Raw genomic sequence first — 17580 nt, 5'->3', positions numbered from 1 at the left:
CCATAGAGTTTGTGATGTAAAAAAGTATAAGAAGGGATTCCCCGAGCACAGAGATTTGTCGCGGTTTTACATATTGCATTGACTGGTGCCATGGCATCTGGGGCAGGGCAGGGAGAATTTCCATGCAGATGGTGCTTCTACCCAGAGTGTAATGGTAATGCTGCTGCACTTTGATACTACTGCTCAGACAGTACCATCTGAGCAGTACCGTGCCGCCCACAAACATGCGACTGTGGGCAGCACGGTAGCACAGTGGTTAGCACTGCTGCTTCACAGCTCCAGGGACCTGGATTCGATTCCCGGCTGGGTCACTGTCTGTGTGGAGTTTGCACATTCTCCTCGTGTCTGCGTGGGTTTCCTCCGGGTGCTCCGGTTTCCTCCCATAGTCCAAAGATGTGCAGGTTAGGTTGATTGGCCATGCTAAAAATTGCTCTTCGTGTCCTTAGATGCGTAGGTTAGAGGGATTAGTGGGTAAATCTGTTGGGATATGGGGGTAGGGTCTGGGTGGGTTTGTGGTCGGTGCAGACTCAATGGGCTGAATGGCCTCCTTCTGTATTGTAGGGTTTCTATGATTAGCATCTGTCAGCTCTTATTGATACTAAATAAAATCTAACCACTGTCACCAATAAGGATTATCACTGTGAATCATTTCAGAGTTTGGGAAAAGGGGAGAAAGGGTTGATTGACTCACTGAACCCCATTTTCTAACATCGCTGAGTCAAAAATAAAATCTCATCTCCCCTCTGGCTCCTTTGCCAATTACCTCAGAGATACCTCTGTTAAAGAGCCCGCCAACCCCTCTCACCCACTTTCCTTAAAGTGCATCAATCTCATCAGGAAAAGTCCAGAAAAATCAAATATTTTTACTGATAAAAGTTTATGAATGAAACAGAACATAGAACCATAGAACATTACAGCACAGAAACGGGCCTTTTGGTCCTTCTTGCCTGTGCTGAACCATTTTTGTGCCTAGTCCCACTGACCTGCACCTGGACCATATCCCTCCACACCCCTCTCATAAGAACATAAGAAATAGGAGCAGGAGTAGGCCATCTAGCCCCTCGAGCCTGCCCCGCCATTCAATAAGATCATGGCTGATCTGACGTGGATCAGTACCACTTACCCGCCTGATCCCCATAACCCTTAATTCCCTTACCGATCAGGAATCCATCCATCCGCGCTTTAAACATATTCAGCGAGGTAGCCTCCACCACCTCAGTGGGCAGAGAATTCTAGAGATTCACCACCCTCTGGGAGAAGAAGTTCCTCCTCAACTCTGTCTTAAACCGACCCCCCTTTATTTTGAGGCTGTGTCCTCTAGTTTTAACTTCCTTACTAAGTGGAAAGAATCTCTCCGCCTCCACCCTATCCAGCCCCCGCATTATCTTATAAGTCTCCATAAGATCCCCCCTCATCCTTCTAAACTCCAACGAGTACAAACCCAATCTCCTCAGCCTCTCCTCATAATCCAAACCCCTCATCTCCGGTATCAACCTGGTGAACCTTCTCTGCACTCCCTCCAATACCAATATATCCTTCCTCATATAAGGGGACCAATACTGCACACAGTATTCCAGCTGCGGCCTCACCAATGCCCTGTACAGGTGCATCAAGACATCCCTGCTTTTATATTCTATCCCCTTCGCAATATAGGCCAACATCCCATTTGCCTTCTTGATCACCTGTTGTACCTGCAGACTGGGCTTTTGCGTCTCATGCACAAGGACCCCCAGGTCCCTTTGCACGGTAGCATGTTTTAATTTGTTTCCATTGAGATAGTAATCCCATTTGTTATTATTTCCTCCAAAGTGTATAACCTCGCATTTCTCAACGTTATACTCCATTTGCCATATCCTCGCCCACTCACTCAGCCTGTCCAAATCTCTCTGCAGATCTTCTCCGTCCTCCACACGATTCACTTTTCCACTTATCTTTGTGTCGTCTGCAAACTTCGTTACCCTACACTCCGTCCCCTCCTCCAGATCATCTATATAAATGGTAAATAGTTGCGGCCCGAGTACCGATCCCTGCGGCACGCCACTAGTTACCTTCCTCCAACCGGAAAAACACCCATTTATTCCGACTCTTTGCTTCCTGTCGGATAGCCAGTCCCCAATCCATTTTAACACACTACCCCCAACTCCGTGTGCCCTAATCTTCTTCAGTAGCCTTTTATGGGGCACCTTATCAAACGCCTTTTGGAAATCCAAAAACACCGCATCCACCGGTTCTCCTCCATCAACCGCCCTAGTCACATCTTCATAAAAATCCAACATGTTCGTCAAGCACGACTTTCCCCTCATGAATCCATGCTGCGTCTGATTGATCGAACCATTTCTATCCAGATGCCCTGCTATCTCCTCTTTAATAATGGATTCCAGCATTTTCCTACTACAGACGTTAAGCTGACCGGCCTATAGTTACCCGCCTTTTGTCTCCTTCCTTTTTTAAACAGCGGCGTAACATTAGCCGTTTTCCAATCAACCGGCACTACCCCAGAATGCAACGAGTTTTGATAAATAATCACTAACGCATCCACTATTACCTCTGACATTTCTTTCAATACCCTGGGATGCATTCCATCCGGACCCGGGGACTTATCCACCTTCAGTCCCATTAGTCTACCCAGCACTGCCTCTCTGGTAACATTAATTGTATTAAGTATTTCTCCTGCTGCCAACCCTCTATCGTTAATATTTGGCAAACTATTTGTGTCCTCCACCGTGAAGACCGACACAAAAAACTTATTTAAAGACTCAGCCATATCCTCATTTCCCACTATTAACTCCCCCCTCTCGTCCTCCAAGGGTCCAACATTCACTCTAGCCACTCTATTCCTTTTTATATATTTATAAAAACTTTTACTATCATTTTTTATATTAATTGCTAGCCTAGCTTCATAGTCTATCCTTCCTTTCTTTATCGCTTTCTTAGTCTCTCTTTGTTGTTTCTTAAATTTTTCCCAATCACTTGTTTCTCCACTATTTTTGGCCACTCTGTACGCAGCTGTTTTTATTTTAATACTCTCCTTTATTTCCTTCGTTATCCACGGCTGGTTCTCCCTTTTCTTACAATCCTTGTTTTTTGCTGGAATATATTTTTGCTGAGAACTGAAAAGGATCTCCTTAAAAATCCTCCACTGTTCCTCAGCTATCCTACCTGCCAGCCTGCTCTCCCAGTCTACCTTAGCCAATTCATCCCTCATCCTATTATATTTCCCTCTGTTCAAACAGAGGACACTGGTTTGGGACCAAACTTTCTCCTCTTCCATCTGAATCAGAAATTCGACCATATTGTGGTCACTAGACCCAAGAGGGTCCTTCACAATAAGATCCTTAATTCTACCTACCTCGTTACACAATACCAGATCCAAAATAGCTCGTTCCCTTGTCGGTTCCGTAACATGCTGTTCAAGGAAACTATCCCGACAGCATTCTAAGAACTCTTCCTCCATTCCACCCTTACCGACTTGAGTCTGCCAGTCAATGTGCATGTTGAAGTCCCCCATGATTATTGCCGTTCCGTTTTTACACGCATCCCTTATCTGCTTGTTTATAGCCCTCCCTACCTCAACATTATTATTTGGGGGCCTATATACCACACCTACTAGTGTCTTTCTCCCTCTACTATTCCTCATCTCTACCCATAATGATTCCACGTTTTGTTCCTCAGAGCCTATGTCATCCCTCAGTACTACCCTGATATTATCTCTTATTAATAGCGCGACCCCACCACCTTTTCCTTCCTGTCTATTCTTCCTAAACGCCTGATACCCCTGGATATTCATCTCCCAGTCCTGGTCACCTTTCAGCCACGTTTCTGTAATGGCCACTAGATCGTACCCACTCGTGCTGATTTGCACCATCAACTCATTTACCTTGTTCCGAATGCTTCGTGCATTCAGGCAAAGTGTCCTTATTCCAGCTTTTATCTGGACCCGCTTTGATGAGTCGCGAACACCCTCTCCCTCTACTCCCTTATCTAAATTACCGCCTTCATTCACTTGCACCCTCTCCTCTACCATTAATTTTGTAATTCCCCTTACCCCTGCATCCTCCCCCCCATCAATTAGTTCCTTGATCCTAGTCAACTCTTCTAGCTCCCCTCCCCCCAACCTATCTAGTTTAAATTCTCCCCAGTAACCTTAGCCAACCTACCGGCCAGGATATTGGTCCCCGTGTGATTCAAGTTCCACCCGTTTTTTGTATACAGATCACCCCTGCCCCTAAAGAGGTCCCAATGGTCCAGGAACCTGAATCCCTGCCCCCTGCACCAGTCCCTCAGCCACACATTCATCTTCCACCTCACTCCATTCCTGCCCTCACCTTCCCGTGGCACAGGCAGTAATCCTGAGATTACTACCTTTGCTTTCCTCTTTCTCAGCTGTCTCCCTAATTCCCTGTACTCCCTTTTCATGACCCCTTCTCCCTTCCTACCCACATCAGCGGTACCAATATGTACCGCTACCTCAGGCTCCTCTCCCTCCCACCTCAGGATTTCCGGGACGCGACTAGCGACATCCTGGATCCCGGCCCCAGGGAGGCAGACCACCATGCGAGAATCCCGCCTACCTCCGCAGAAACGCCTGTCTGTCCCCTTCACCATCGAGTCCCCGATTAATACCGCCTTCCTCCTCTTTTCCTTAGCCCTCTGAGTTACAGGGCTGGACTCCACTGCGGAGACACGGCCACTGCTGCTTCCCCCAGGCGGGCTGTCCCCCCCAGCAGTACTCAAGCAGGAGTACTTGTTGTGCAGGGGCAAATCCACTGGGGTGCTCTCAACCACCCTAGCCTTACCCTTCCTGGCCATCACCCACTTGGCCTCCTCCCGTTGCCCTGGTGTGACCACCTGATGATAGCTCTTGTCTATCACCTCCTCATCAGCCTAAGATCCTCGAGCTGCAGTTCCAGCTCCCTAACACGGTCCCTCAGGAACCGCAGCTCGACACACCCCTCACAGATGTGGATGTCCGGGAGGCCAGATGCCTCCAGGACCTCCCACATCCTACACTGGGAACAACACACTGGTTTCACACTCATACTGGACACTTTATGTCAAGCAAGACAGTGAAAAGTTAATAAGAGTGTAAGGAAACAAAAACTCACCCCTGCTCGTCCAAGCCCTGTGAGCCAAAGCCCTGACAGCTCACTCAACTTCCCACTCACTCTGCTGCCCGCTACGATGCTGCCCGCTGTATACTTTGGTGCGCTTTTAAACCCTCCAAAAACTTCCCCAGGCCTCTCCTGGCCCGACTTCCGGTTTTGAAAAAAACCTCCGATTTTAAACCCAAAATTAACTGAAAAAATAAATAATTAATTAAAGTCAGAAAACCCACTCTCTTACCCTCAGCCTGCTCCTGGGAACAAATCCCTGATATTAACAACTGATATTAAACCCAAACAACTGAGATTAAACCCAAACAACTGAGATTAAACCCAAACAACTGATATTAAACCCAGAACAACTGAGATTAAACCCAGAACAACTGATATTAAACCCAAACAACTGAGATTAAACCCAAAACAACTGAGATTAAACCTAAACAACTGATATTAAACCCAAACAACTGAGATTAAACCCAGAACAACTGATATTAAACCCAAACAACTGATATTAAACCCAAACAACTGAGATTAAATCCAAACAACTGATATTAAATCCAAACAACTGAGATTAAACCCAAACAACTGAGATTAAACCCAAACAACTGAGATTAAACCCAAACAACTGAGATTAAATCCAAACAACTGAGATTAAATCCACGTACCTGTCCAAGTTTTTCTTAAATGTTAAAAGTGACTCCGCATTCACCACCTCATCTGGCAGCTCATTCCAAACTCCCACCACTCTCTGTGTGAAGAAGCCCCCCCTAATATTCCCTTTAAACTTTTCCCCCCTCACCCTTAACCCATGTCCCCTAGTTATTTTCTCCCCTAGCCTCAGTGGAAAAGGCCTGCTTGCATTCACTCTATCTATACCCATCATAATTTTATACACCTCTATCAAATCTCCCCTCATTCTTCTACGCTCCAGGGAATAAAGTCCTAACCTATTCAACCTTTCTCTGTAACTCAGTTTCTCAAGTCCCGGCAACATCCTTGTAAACCTTCTCTGCACTCTTTCAGCCTTATTAATATCCTTCCTGTAATTAGGTGACCAAAACTGCACACAATACTCTAAATTCGGCCTCACCAATGTCTTATACAACCTCACCATAACATTCCAACTCCTATACTCAATACTTTGATTTATAAAGGCCAATGTACCAAAAGCACTCTTTACGACCCTATCTACCTGTGACGCCACTTTTAGGGAATTATGTATCTGTATTCCCAGATTCCTCTGTTCTACTGCACTCTTCAATGTCCTACCATTTACCTTGTATGTTCTACCTTGGTTTGTCCTTCCAAAGTGCAATACCTCACACTTGTCTGCATTAAACTCCATCTGCCATTTTTCAGCCCATTTTTCTAGCTGGTCCAAATCCCTCTGCAAGCTTTGAAAACCTTCCTCACTGTCCTCTATAACTCCAATCTTTGTATCATCAGCAAACTTGCTGATCCAATTTACCACATTATCATTCAGATCATTGATATAGATGACAAACAACAATGGACCCAACACCGATCCCTGCGGCACACCACTAGTCACAGGCCTCCACTCAGAGAAGCAATCCTCCACAACCACTCTCTGGCTTCTTCCATTGAAAGAAGTTTAACAACACCAGGTTAACGTCCAACAGGTTTATTTGGTAGCAAAAGCCACACAAGCTTTCGAAGCTCTAAGCCCCTTCTTCAGGTGAGTGGGAATTCTGTTCACAAACAGAGCTTATAAAGACACAGACTCAATTTACATGAATAATGGTTGGAATGTGAATACTTACAACTAATCAAGTCTTTAAGAAACAAAACAATGGGAGTGGAGAGAGCATCAAGACAGGCTAAAAAGATGTGTATTGTCTCCAGACAAGACAGCCAGTGAAACTCTGCAGGTCCACGCAACTGTGGGAGTTACAAATAGTGTGACATGAACCCAATATCCCGGTTGAGGCCGTCCTCGTGTGTGCGGAACATGGCTATCAGTTTCTGCTCAGCGACTCTGCGCTGTCGTGTGTCGCGAAGGCCGCCTTGGAGAACGCTTACCCGAATATCAGAGGCCGAATGCCCGTGACCGCTGAAGTGCTCCCCAACAGGAAGAGAACAGTCTTGCCTGGTGATTGTCGAGCGGTGTTCATTCATCCGTTGTCGCAGCGTCTGCATAGTTTCCCCAATGTACCATGCCTCGGGACATCCTTTCTTGCAGCGTATCAGGTAGACAACGTTGGCCGAGTTGCAAGAGTAGGTACCGTGTACCTGGTGGATGGTGTTCTCACGTGAGATGATGGCATCTGTGTCGATGATCCGGCACGTCTTGCAGAGGTTGCTGTGGCAGGGTTGTGTGGTGTCTTGGTCACTGTTCTCCTGAAGGCTGGGTAGTTTGCTGTGGACAATGGTCTGTTTGAGGTTGTGCGGTTGTTTGAAGGCAAGAAGTGGAGGCATCTCCACATCACAATCTTCCATTGAGCCAATGTCTAATCCAATTTACTACCTCTCCATGTATACCTAACGACTGAACCTTCCTGACTAACCTCCTTGTCAAAGGCCTTACTGAAGTCCATGTAGACAACATCCACTGCCTTCCCTTCATCCACTTTCCTGGCAACCTCCTCGAAAAACTCTAATAGATTGGTTAAACATGACCTACCACGCACAAAGCCATGTTGACTCTCCCTAATAAGTCCCTGTCTATCCAAATAATTGTAGATCCTATCTCTTAATACTCCTTCCAATAATTTACCTACTACTGACGTCAAACTTACCGGCCTATAATTTCCTGCATTACTTTTTGAGCCTTTTTTAAACAACGGAATAACATGAGCTATCCTCCAATCATCCGGCACCTCACCCGTGGATACAGACATTTTAAATATATCTGCCAGGGCCCCTGCAATTTCAACACTAGTCTCCTTCAAGGTCCGAGGGAATACCCTGTCCGGTCCTGGGGATTTATCTACTCTGATTTGCCTCAAGACAGCAAGCACCTCCTCCCCTTTAATCTGTATAGGTTCCATGACCTCCCTACTTGTTTGCCTTATTTCCATAGACTCCATGCCAGTTTCCTTAGTAAATACGGATGCAAAAAACCCATTTAATATCTCCCCCATTTCTTTTGGTTCCATACATAGCCGACCACTCTGCTCTTCAAGAGGACCAATTTTATCCCTTACTATCCTTTTGCTCTTAATATACCTGTAGAAGCTCTTAGGATTATCCTTCACCTTGTCTGCCAAAGCAACCTCATGTCTTCTTTTAGCCCTCCTGATTTCTTTCTTAAGTAGTTTCTTGCACTTTTTATACTCCTCAAGCATCTTATTTGCTCCCTGTTGCCTATCCATGTCATACATCTCTCTCTTCTTCTTTATCAGAGTTCCAATATCCCTCGAGAACCAAGGTTCCGTATTCTTATTCACTTTGCCTTTAATCCTGACAGGAACATGCAAACTCTGCACTCTCAAAATTTCTCCTTTGAAGGCCTCCCACTTACCATTCACATCCATGCCAGAGAACAGCCTGTCCCAATCCACGCTTTTTAGATCCTTTCTCATTTCTTCAAATTTGGCCTTTTTCCAGTTTAGAACCTCAACCCGAGGACCAGATCTATCGTTATCCATGATCAAGTTGAAACTAATGGCGTTATGAACACTGGAACCAAAGTGTTCCCCTACACACACTTCCGTCACTTGTCCTAACTCGTTTCCTAATAGGAGATCTAATATTGCATCCTGTCTAGTTGGTACCTCTATATATTGATTTAGAAAATTTTCCTGAACACATTTTACAAACTCTAACCCATCTAGACCTTTAACAGTATGGGAGTCCCAATCTATATGTGGAAAATTAAAATCCCCTCCTATCACAACTTTATGTTTCCTGCAGTTGTCTGCTATCTCTCTGCAGATTTGCTCCTCCAATTCTCGCTGACTATTGGGTGGTCTATAATACAACCCCATTAATGTGGTCATACCTTTCCTGTTTCTCAGTTCCACCCATATGGCCTCGGTAGACAAGCTCTCTAATCTGTCTTGCCTGAGCACTGCTGTAACATTTTCCCTGGCTAGCAATGCCACCCCCCCGCCCCTCTTCCGATGTGGCACTTTACAGCCTTCTGGACTCAATTTGAGTTTAACAACTTCACACCCTGAACTCTCTCCTCCATTTGATTTGTTTTTGCCGAGTGCCAGTATGCATCATGTTTCATGTTTTTTTTGTTTCCAGACAGAGCTGTCCTTTATTCTGCCATTAACACTTATTCTGGACAAATGCTTTGTTTCTACAACCATTACCTCTCCCTTTGCCTCTTGTTCAAGGACATTTTTGATATTTAATCTCACCCGCCCTCTAACCAATCCCTGATTTTCTCTTTTTTTCTATCTGACCACACGCCACCCCCCCCCCCCCCCCTTTCTCAGCAGCATCAAACCCATCACATTTCTCCCTCTCTGTAGTTCTGAAGTAGAGTTACACTGGACAATAAACATTAACTCTGTTTCTCTCTCCACAGATGCTGCCAGACCTGCTGTGTTTTTCCACTTCTTTCTGTATTTACCTGTCGTGGTAGAAAAATCCAGGATAAAATAAATGTCCTTCATCAGTTTTTGTGGATCATTTCAGTGGAAATGTGCCCTCCCAGGCTCAAAGAGCATCAGCCCACTGGAAGCAAAGTCATGAGAACAGTCAGTCCACTGGAAAAAATTCTCCGACTCTCCCACTTCACCAAATCTCAGAATGAACATGGTTCAGTCTGGATGTGATTAACAGCAGAATCCAACCCCTGTAATTGCTTGTGAACTCGCTGGTGTGTTCGCAAATTAGTTAACTGACAGAATCCTTTCCCACACACACAGCAGGTGAACGGTCTCTCCCTGGTGTGAATTCGCTGGTGTTCCTGCAGGTGGGATGATGTTCTAAATCTCTTCGTGCAGTGAGAGCAGACGAATGGTCTCTCCTCAGAGTGAAAGCGCTGGTGGGACATCAATTCCTCAGAGCTTTTGAAGCCACTCCCACAGTCAGAGCATTTAAAGGGTCTCTCCTGAGTGTGAATGACGTTGTGTTTCTGCAGATTGGGTAACCGAGTAAATCCTTTCCCACACACAGTGCAGGTGAATGGTTTCTCCCCATTGTGAACCTGCTGGTGCATCCGCAAGTGGGATGACCTTCTAAACCTCTTTGAGCAGTGAGAGCAGCTGAACGGTCTCTCCTCCGTGTGAATGCGCTGGTGGGACATCAGTTCCTGAGAGCTTTTGAATCCACTCCCAAAGTCAGAGCATTTAAAAGGTCTCTCATTGGTGTGAGAGAGATTGTGTCTCAACAGATTGGATAACTGAGCAAATTGCCTCCCACACACAGAGCAGGTGAATGATTTCTCCCCGGTGTGAACTCGCTGGTGTAGCCGCAGGTTGGATGATCTTCGAAATCTCTTTGTGCAGTGGGAGCAGCTGAACGGTCTCTCCTCGGAGTGAATTTGCTGGTGGGACGTCAGATCTGCAGAACTTTTGAAGCCGCTCCCACAGTCAGAGCATTTAAAGGGTCTCTCATTGGTGTGAGTGACTTCGTGTTTCAATAGGTTGGATAACTGAGTGAATCGCTTCCCACACACAGAACAGGTGAATGGCCGCACACCATTGTGACTGCGTCGATGAATTTCCAGCTGAGATGGGAACCTAAATCCCTTCCCACAGTCCCCACATTGCCATGATTTCTCCATGGTGCGGGTGTCCTTGTGACCCTCCAGGTTTGACGATCAGTTGAAGCCTCGTCCACACACAGAACACGGGTACAGTCTCTCCCCGCTGCGAATGCTGCGGTGTATTTTCAGGCTGTGTAACTGGTTAAAACTCTTTCCACTCAGTGCACTGGAACACTCTCACTCGTGTGTGTGTGTGTGTGTGTGTGTGTGTCTTGGTGCTTTCCAGTCACATTGATGTTTAAAATCTTCTGAAGCAAACAGATCAGAGAAACATTTCTCCTTCGAGATTCAAAGGTCGCTGATATTCAGGTTCTGATTAATTGAATGACTGTCAGATTTTGATGTGAAGTTTGGTTTGAGATTTCTGTCTGTAAATCCTCACCTTCTGATATTCTGTAAAAAGAGTTTACAAAAGTCACCACTAACTGTACAGGACAGAAATTCAGCACAGACAATTCTAGTTTCTATGGAACATTCTTTCCTTTCTCATTCCCCAGAAGCTGTAAATCTCCATCCCACACACTCTCCCTCCATTCTCACTCTGCTGTATCTAATATTCACCCTCCCAATTCTCCTGAAGGTGCTGATTGAGGCTGATTGACAGATCCATGCTCACTGCTTCCTGTCCAGCACACAACTTTTCAGAAGTAGGAGCTGCAGTTGGCCATTCAGCCTATCGAACTGCCTCAACCATTCATTGAGAATTGGACAATCTACCTCAGCACCATTTCCCACGCTATCCCCCAGACCGCTCGCTGTCAACAAAATCTCAAAACCTATCAATCTTTGTCTTGAAAATTCTTGATGACTGAGGCTCCACAGTCCTCTGCGGTGCAGAATTCCAAAACTTCACCACATCCTTGAGTGAGGAGATCACCTCCTCATCTTAACTTTCTCTCCATTTTCCTACCTGTTCCCCATAACACTTGACTCCTTTATCAATCAAAAATCAGTCTAACTCATCCTGGAATATATTCAATGATCCTCAGCCTCTACTGATCCATGTGGAATCAGGCAAGAGATGAACGACTGGAAATATATAACGTAGCTGCACTACAATATTAGTCTATCTGAAGCTCAATCTTCATTCAGAGAGAAAGGAGCAGCAGCTTTGCTGGTCTAACAATGGAGGAAGCTCCATGGGGCCATGCACAAGGCCCGGACTCTGATTGGCTTGAGAACATGCACCCTTCAGGTCCTCCATGCGTTGCTATTGGTCAATACTTCAGGAAGGATAGTGGAGGACATGTCCCTGTCTATATCAATGGGGACGAAGTAGACATGGTGGAGGGCTTCATGGTTTTAGGTGTCCAGATCACCAACAACCAGTCTTGGTCCCTCCACGGGCAGCACGGTAGCACAGTGGTTAGCACTGCTGCTTCACAGCTCCAGGGACCTGGGTTCGATTCCCGGCTTGGGTCACTGTCTGTGTGGAGTTTGCACATTCTCCTCGTGTCTGCGTGGGTTTCCTCCGGGTGCTCCGGTTTCCTCCCACAGTCCAAAGATGTGCGGGTTAGGTTGATTGGCCATGCTAAAATTGCCCCTTAGTGTCTTGGGATGCGTAGATTAGAGGGATTAGCGGGTAAAATATGTAGGGATATGGGGGTAGGGCCTGGGTGGGATTGTGGTCGGTGCAGACTTGATGGGCCGAATGGCCTCTTTCTGTACTGTAGGGTTTCTATGATTTCTATGATTTCACGCCAATGCTTCAGTTAAGAAAGCCCACTAATGTCTCTACTTTCTCAGAAGACCAAGGAAATTTGGCTTGTCCACTACGACTCTCACCAACTTCTACAGATGCACCAGAGAAAGCATTCTTTCTGGTTGTATCACAGCTTGGTACGGCTCCTGCTCTGTCCAAGACAGCAATAAACTACAAAGGGGCATGAACAAAGCCCAGCCTATCACTCAAACCAGCCTCCCATCCATTGATTCTGTCTACACTTTCCACTGCCTCAGAAAAGCAGCCAGCATAATCAAGGACGCCACGGACCCTGGACATACTCTCTAAATTGCCCCTTAGTGTCCCGCGATATGAATGTTAGAGGGATTAGCAGGGTAAATATGTGGGGTTTCGGGGATAGGGCCTTGGTGGGATTGCTGTCAGTGCAGACTCGATGGGCTGAATGACCTCCTTCTGCACTGTAGGATTTCTATGATTCTTCCACCTTCTTCCTTCAGGAAAAAGATACAAAGGTCTGACGACACATACAACCGACTCAAAAACAACAACTTTCCTGCTGCCATCAGACTTTTGAATGGACTTACCTTGCATTAAGTTGATCTTTCTCTACACTCTAGCTATGACTGTAATATTACATTCTGCATTGTCTCCTTTCCAATGAATGGGATGCTTTGTCAGTATAGCACAAGAAACAATACTTTTCATTTTATCCTAATACACGCGACAATAATAAATCAAATCTTAATGTGTAGAGGAGGCTCCATGTCACCATTGACACAAGGCCCGGATTATGACTGGCTGGTGGACCAGCACCCATCCGCGCATTGCCATTGGTCAATCTCCCGCATGTAGATAATGAGGGGGCGGAGCCAGAGCCCACGTGGGGGTGGGCGGGGCTTTGACCGCCAGCCGCGCTGAGCTGTGTCCAATCCGCAGTGTTTTGCTTCTGTAACCAGGATATTGCTGCCAATGGGACACTGTGTGCTGGGAACGCCCCTCAGTCATTGTGACAGCACAATGGAGCCTTGCCTGAATCAGCCAATAGCAATCACTCTGCTCTGCGGTGACGTCTCCAGGTTCAGGCGTGCGGACTCGGGAGCCCCGCCCCCCCCTTGTTCCCCCAGTCTGCATGTTGCACACATTTTTTGCCCAGTCACATAGTCACACAGGCCTGGCAGCCTGCATGGAGATATTCAGATCTCTGTGTCCAGCACAGGATGTGGAGATGCCGGCATTGGACTGGGGTAAACACAGTAAGAAGTCTCACAACACCAGGTTAAAGTCCAACAGGTTTATTTAGTAGCAAAAGCCACTAGCTTTCGGAGCGCTGCTCCTTCATCAGGTAAGTGGGAGTTCTGTTCACAATCAGGGCATATAAAGACACAAACTCAATTTACAAAATAATGGTTGGAATGCGAGTCTTTACAAGTAATCAAGTCTTAAAGGTACAGACAATGTGAGTGGAGGGTTAAGCACAGGTTAAAGAGATGTGTATTGTCTCCAGCCAGGACAGTTAGTGAGATTTTGCAAGCCCAGGCAACTGTAACCCCATGACTTACCTGAAACCCTCCCTCCTACACCAGCTGTTTAGCCACGTGTTGAGCTGCACTATCTGCCTATTCCTAGCCTCACCAGCACTACAGTTCACTTACTACCACAACAGGTCCACAGCAGATGCCATCTCTGTGGCCCTGAACACTGAACCCTGAACACCTAGATAACAAAGAAACCTATGTCAGGCTCATATTTATTGACTGCAGCTCAGCCTTCAACACCATTATTCCTACGAACCTTATCTCCAAAGTATGTGGACTGGGCCTCGGCTCCTCCTTCTGTGACTGGATCCTGAACTTCCTAACCCACAGATCACAATCAGTAAGGATAGGCAACAACACCTCCTCCACGATCATCCTCAACACTAGTGCCCCAGAAGACTGTGTTCTCAGCCCCCTACTATTCTCCTTATACACCTAAGTTTGCTGACAACACCACCATAGTGGGTCGGATCTCAAACAATGACAAGACAGAGTACAGGAATGAGATAGAAATCTGGTGAACTGGTGCGGCAGCAATAATCTCTCCCTCAATGTCAACAAAACGAAGGAGATTGTCATCAACTTCAAGAAGTATAAAGGAGAACATGCCCCTGTCTACATCAACGGGGATGAAGTAGAAAGGGTCAAGAGCTACAAGATTTTAGGTGTCCAAATCACCAACAACCTGTCCTCGTCCCCCCATGCCGACACTATAGTTAAGAAACCCCATCAACGCCTCTACTTTCTCAGAAGACGAAGGAAATTTTGCATGTCAGCTACGGCTGTCACCAACCTTTACAGATGCACCATAGAAAGCATTCTTTCTGGTTGTATCACAGCTTGGTATGGCTCCTGCTCTGCCCAAGACCGCAAGGAACTACAAAAGGTCGTGAATGTAGCCCAATCCATCACGCAAACCAGCCTCTTATCCATTGACTCTGTCTACACTTCCCACTGCCTCAGCAAAGCAGCCAGCATAATTAAGGACCCTACGCACCCCAGACATTCTCTCTTCCACCTTCTTCAGGAAAAAGATACAAAAGTCTGAAGTCACGTACTAACCGACTCAAGAACAGCTTCTTCCCAGCTGCCATCAGACCTTTGAATGGACTTACCTTGCATTAAGTTGATCTTTCTCTACACCCTAGCTATGACTATAATAGTACATTCTGCACTCTCTCGTTTCCTTCTCTATGAACAGTATGTTTTGTCTGTATAGGCGCAAGAAACAATACTTTTCACTGTTAATACATGTGACAATAATAAATCAAATCTAAATCAAATCAAATCAAATGCTCTGTCTGTATACTTTTCACTGTATGCTAATACATGTGACAACAATAAATCAAATCAAAGAGAACAAAGTCTGTAAAAGGTAGAATGCCAACAGTCCCACAACAGACTAGCACAGCCCATCTTCATGGCAACATAGCACACTTTGGGAGGTTTCCAAACAGAATTGCAAACAAAATATTTTTAACTTCCTAACACCCTGTCATTCTGTCATTCTTGAGAAATCCGAAGCCATATAATTGCAACAAGGTTCAAAGAGTATCAACCCACTGGAGGCAAAGTCTGGAGACCGGCCAGTCCAGCATCAAGAAACCCTCCAACCCTCCACATTAATCAACTGTGAGAATGAACAAAATGAAGTCATGGATGTAATTGAGAGCAGAAACAATAACAGCGGAGTCCAACCCCTGTCATCACTCGTGAACTTGTTTGTGTCTGAGCAGGTGGGATGAATTACAAAATCCCTTCCCACACTCAGAACAGGTGAATGGTCTCTCCCCAGTGTGAACTCGCTGGTGTGTCCGCAGGGTGGATGAATGGCTGAATCTCTTCCCACACTGAGAGCAGATGAATGGTCTCTCTCCAGTGTGAACTCGCTCGTGTGCCTGCAGGCTGGATAATTCACTAAATCCCTTCCCACACTGAGAGCAGATGAATGGTCTCTCCGCATTGTGAACTCTCTGGTGTCTTCGCAGATTGGACAAGTGAGTGAATCCCATCTCACACTGAGAGCAGGTGAATGGCCTCTCCCCAGTGTGAACTCGCTGATGTGTCTGCAGGTTGGATAACTGGTTGAATCCCATCTCACACTGAGAGCAGGTGAATGGTCTCTCTCCAGTATGAACTCGCTGGTGTGTCCGCAAATGGGATAACTGAGTAAATTCCTTCCCACACTGAGAACAGGTGAATGGCCTCTCCCCAGTGTGAACTCGCTGGTGTGTCTGCAAGCTGATTAACTGATTGAATCCCTTCCCACACTGAGAGCAGGTGAAGGGTCTCTCCCCAGTGTGAAGTCGTTGGTGTGTCCGCAGGTGGGATAAGTGAGTGAATCCCTTCCCACACTGAGAGCAGGCAAATGGCCTCTCCCCAGTGTGAATTCGCTGGTGTGCCTGCAGTTGGGATGAGTGAGTGAATCCCTTCTCACACTGAGAGCAGGTGAATGGCCTCTCCATGGTGTGAACCCACTGGTGTCGCTGCAGAGCAGATGAATGTCTGAATCCCTTCTCACACTGAGAGCAGGTGAATAGCTTCTCTGCAGTATGAACTCGTTGGTGTGACTGTAGATGGGATAGCAGAGTGAATCCCTTCCCACACTGAGAGCAGGTGAACGGCCTCTCGCCGGTGTGAATGCGTCGATGTGCTTCCAGCACAGATGGGGCTCCATATTCCTTCCCACAGTCCACACATTTCCACGGTTTCTCCATGTTTTTGGTGTCCTTGTGCCTCTCCAGGTCAGACAATCAGTTGAAGCCTTGACCTTACTCAAAACATGTGTGCGGTCTCTCACTACTGTGAATGGATGTTGTTCAGGCTGTGTAACTGGTCTAACTTTCCACAGTCGGTGCACTGGAAATCTCACTCAGGAGTCTGTGTGTCTTCATACTCTTACAATCACACTGATCACTTGCAGCAGACAGACTGGGCAAACATTCGTCCTTTGAGATTCAAAGGCCGATGATATTCAGGTCCCAAGGAAATGGGCGTATTCCTGTGATTCGCCTCTAAGAACAATTTAGAAAATACTTCAATGTCAGTACAGGATAAAATTCAGAACAGACAATTTGAGTTTCTATGGAACATTCTTTCCTCTCTCATTCCCCAAAAGATGTAAATCTCCATCCCACAAACTCTCCCTCCATTCTCACTCTGCTGTATCTAATATTCACCCTCCCAATTCTCCTGAAGGGGCTGATTCAGGCTGATCGACAGATCCATGCTCACTGCTTCCTGTCCTGAATACAAAGATCACAACAAATGGGACCTGCAGTTGGCAATTCAGCCCATCAAGTCTGCTCAACCACTCAGTGAGATCACTGGCCAATCGACCTCTGCATCATTTTGCCACATTATCCCCATATCCCTTGAGATCTTCAATATCTAGAAACCTATCTAGAAATATTTATTGACTGAAATGACTGAGTGGAAATGTATAATGTAACTAAAGTACTATATTACAAGACTAGTAATAATAAATGTACTTTATTATACAACAATAAATATATCTAATCTGTATAACATAACAAACTAACAATATAATATATCGTTGGAGTTTAGAAGGCTGAG

The 17580-nt window shown here is 46.0% G+C and overlaps 1 protein-coding gene across 1 annotated transcript in view; it reads right to left on the bottom strand.

The window, feature by feature from the left end:
* LOC144502019 (uncharacterized) overlaps positions 1 to 17002 on the bottom strand; it is a 57744-nt gene extending 40742 nt beyond the window's left edge. Inside the window, 1 exon segment of the mRNA XM_078226035.1 lies at positions 15717 to 17002. Coding sequence (XP_078082161.1) covers positions 15717 to 16721 — 1005 coding nt within the window. The 5' untranslated portion in view covers positions 16722 to 17002.
* Between the last annotated feature and the right edge of the window lie 578 nt (positions 17003 to 17580).

The sequence above is a fragment of the Mustelus asterias genome, chromosome 12, assembly GCF_964213995.1.
Source record: "Mustelus asterias chromosome 12, sMusAst1.hap1.1, whole genome shotgun sequence".
In the NCBI taxonomy this organism is placed as follows: Eukaryota; Metazoa; Chordata; class Chondrichthyes; order Carcharhiniformes; family Triakidae; genus Mustelus; species Mustelus asterias.
Note: the sequence above shows the minus strand (reverse complement) of the source record. Positions and strands in the feature narration are given on the sequence as shown.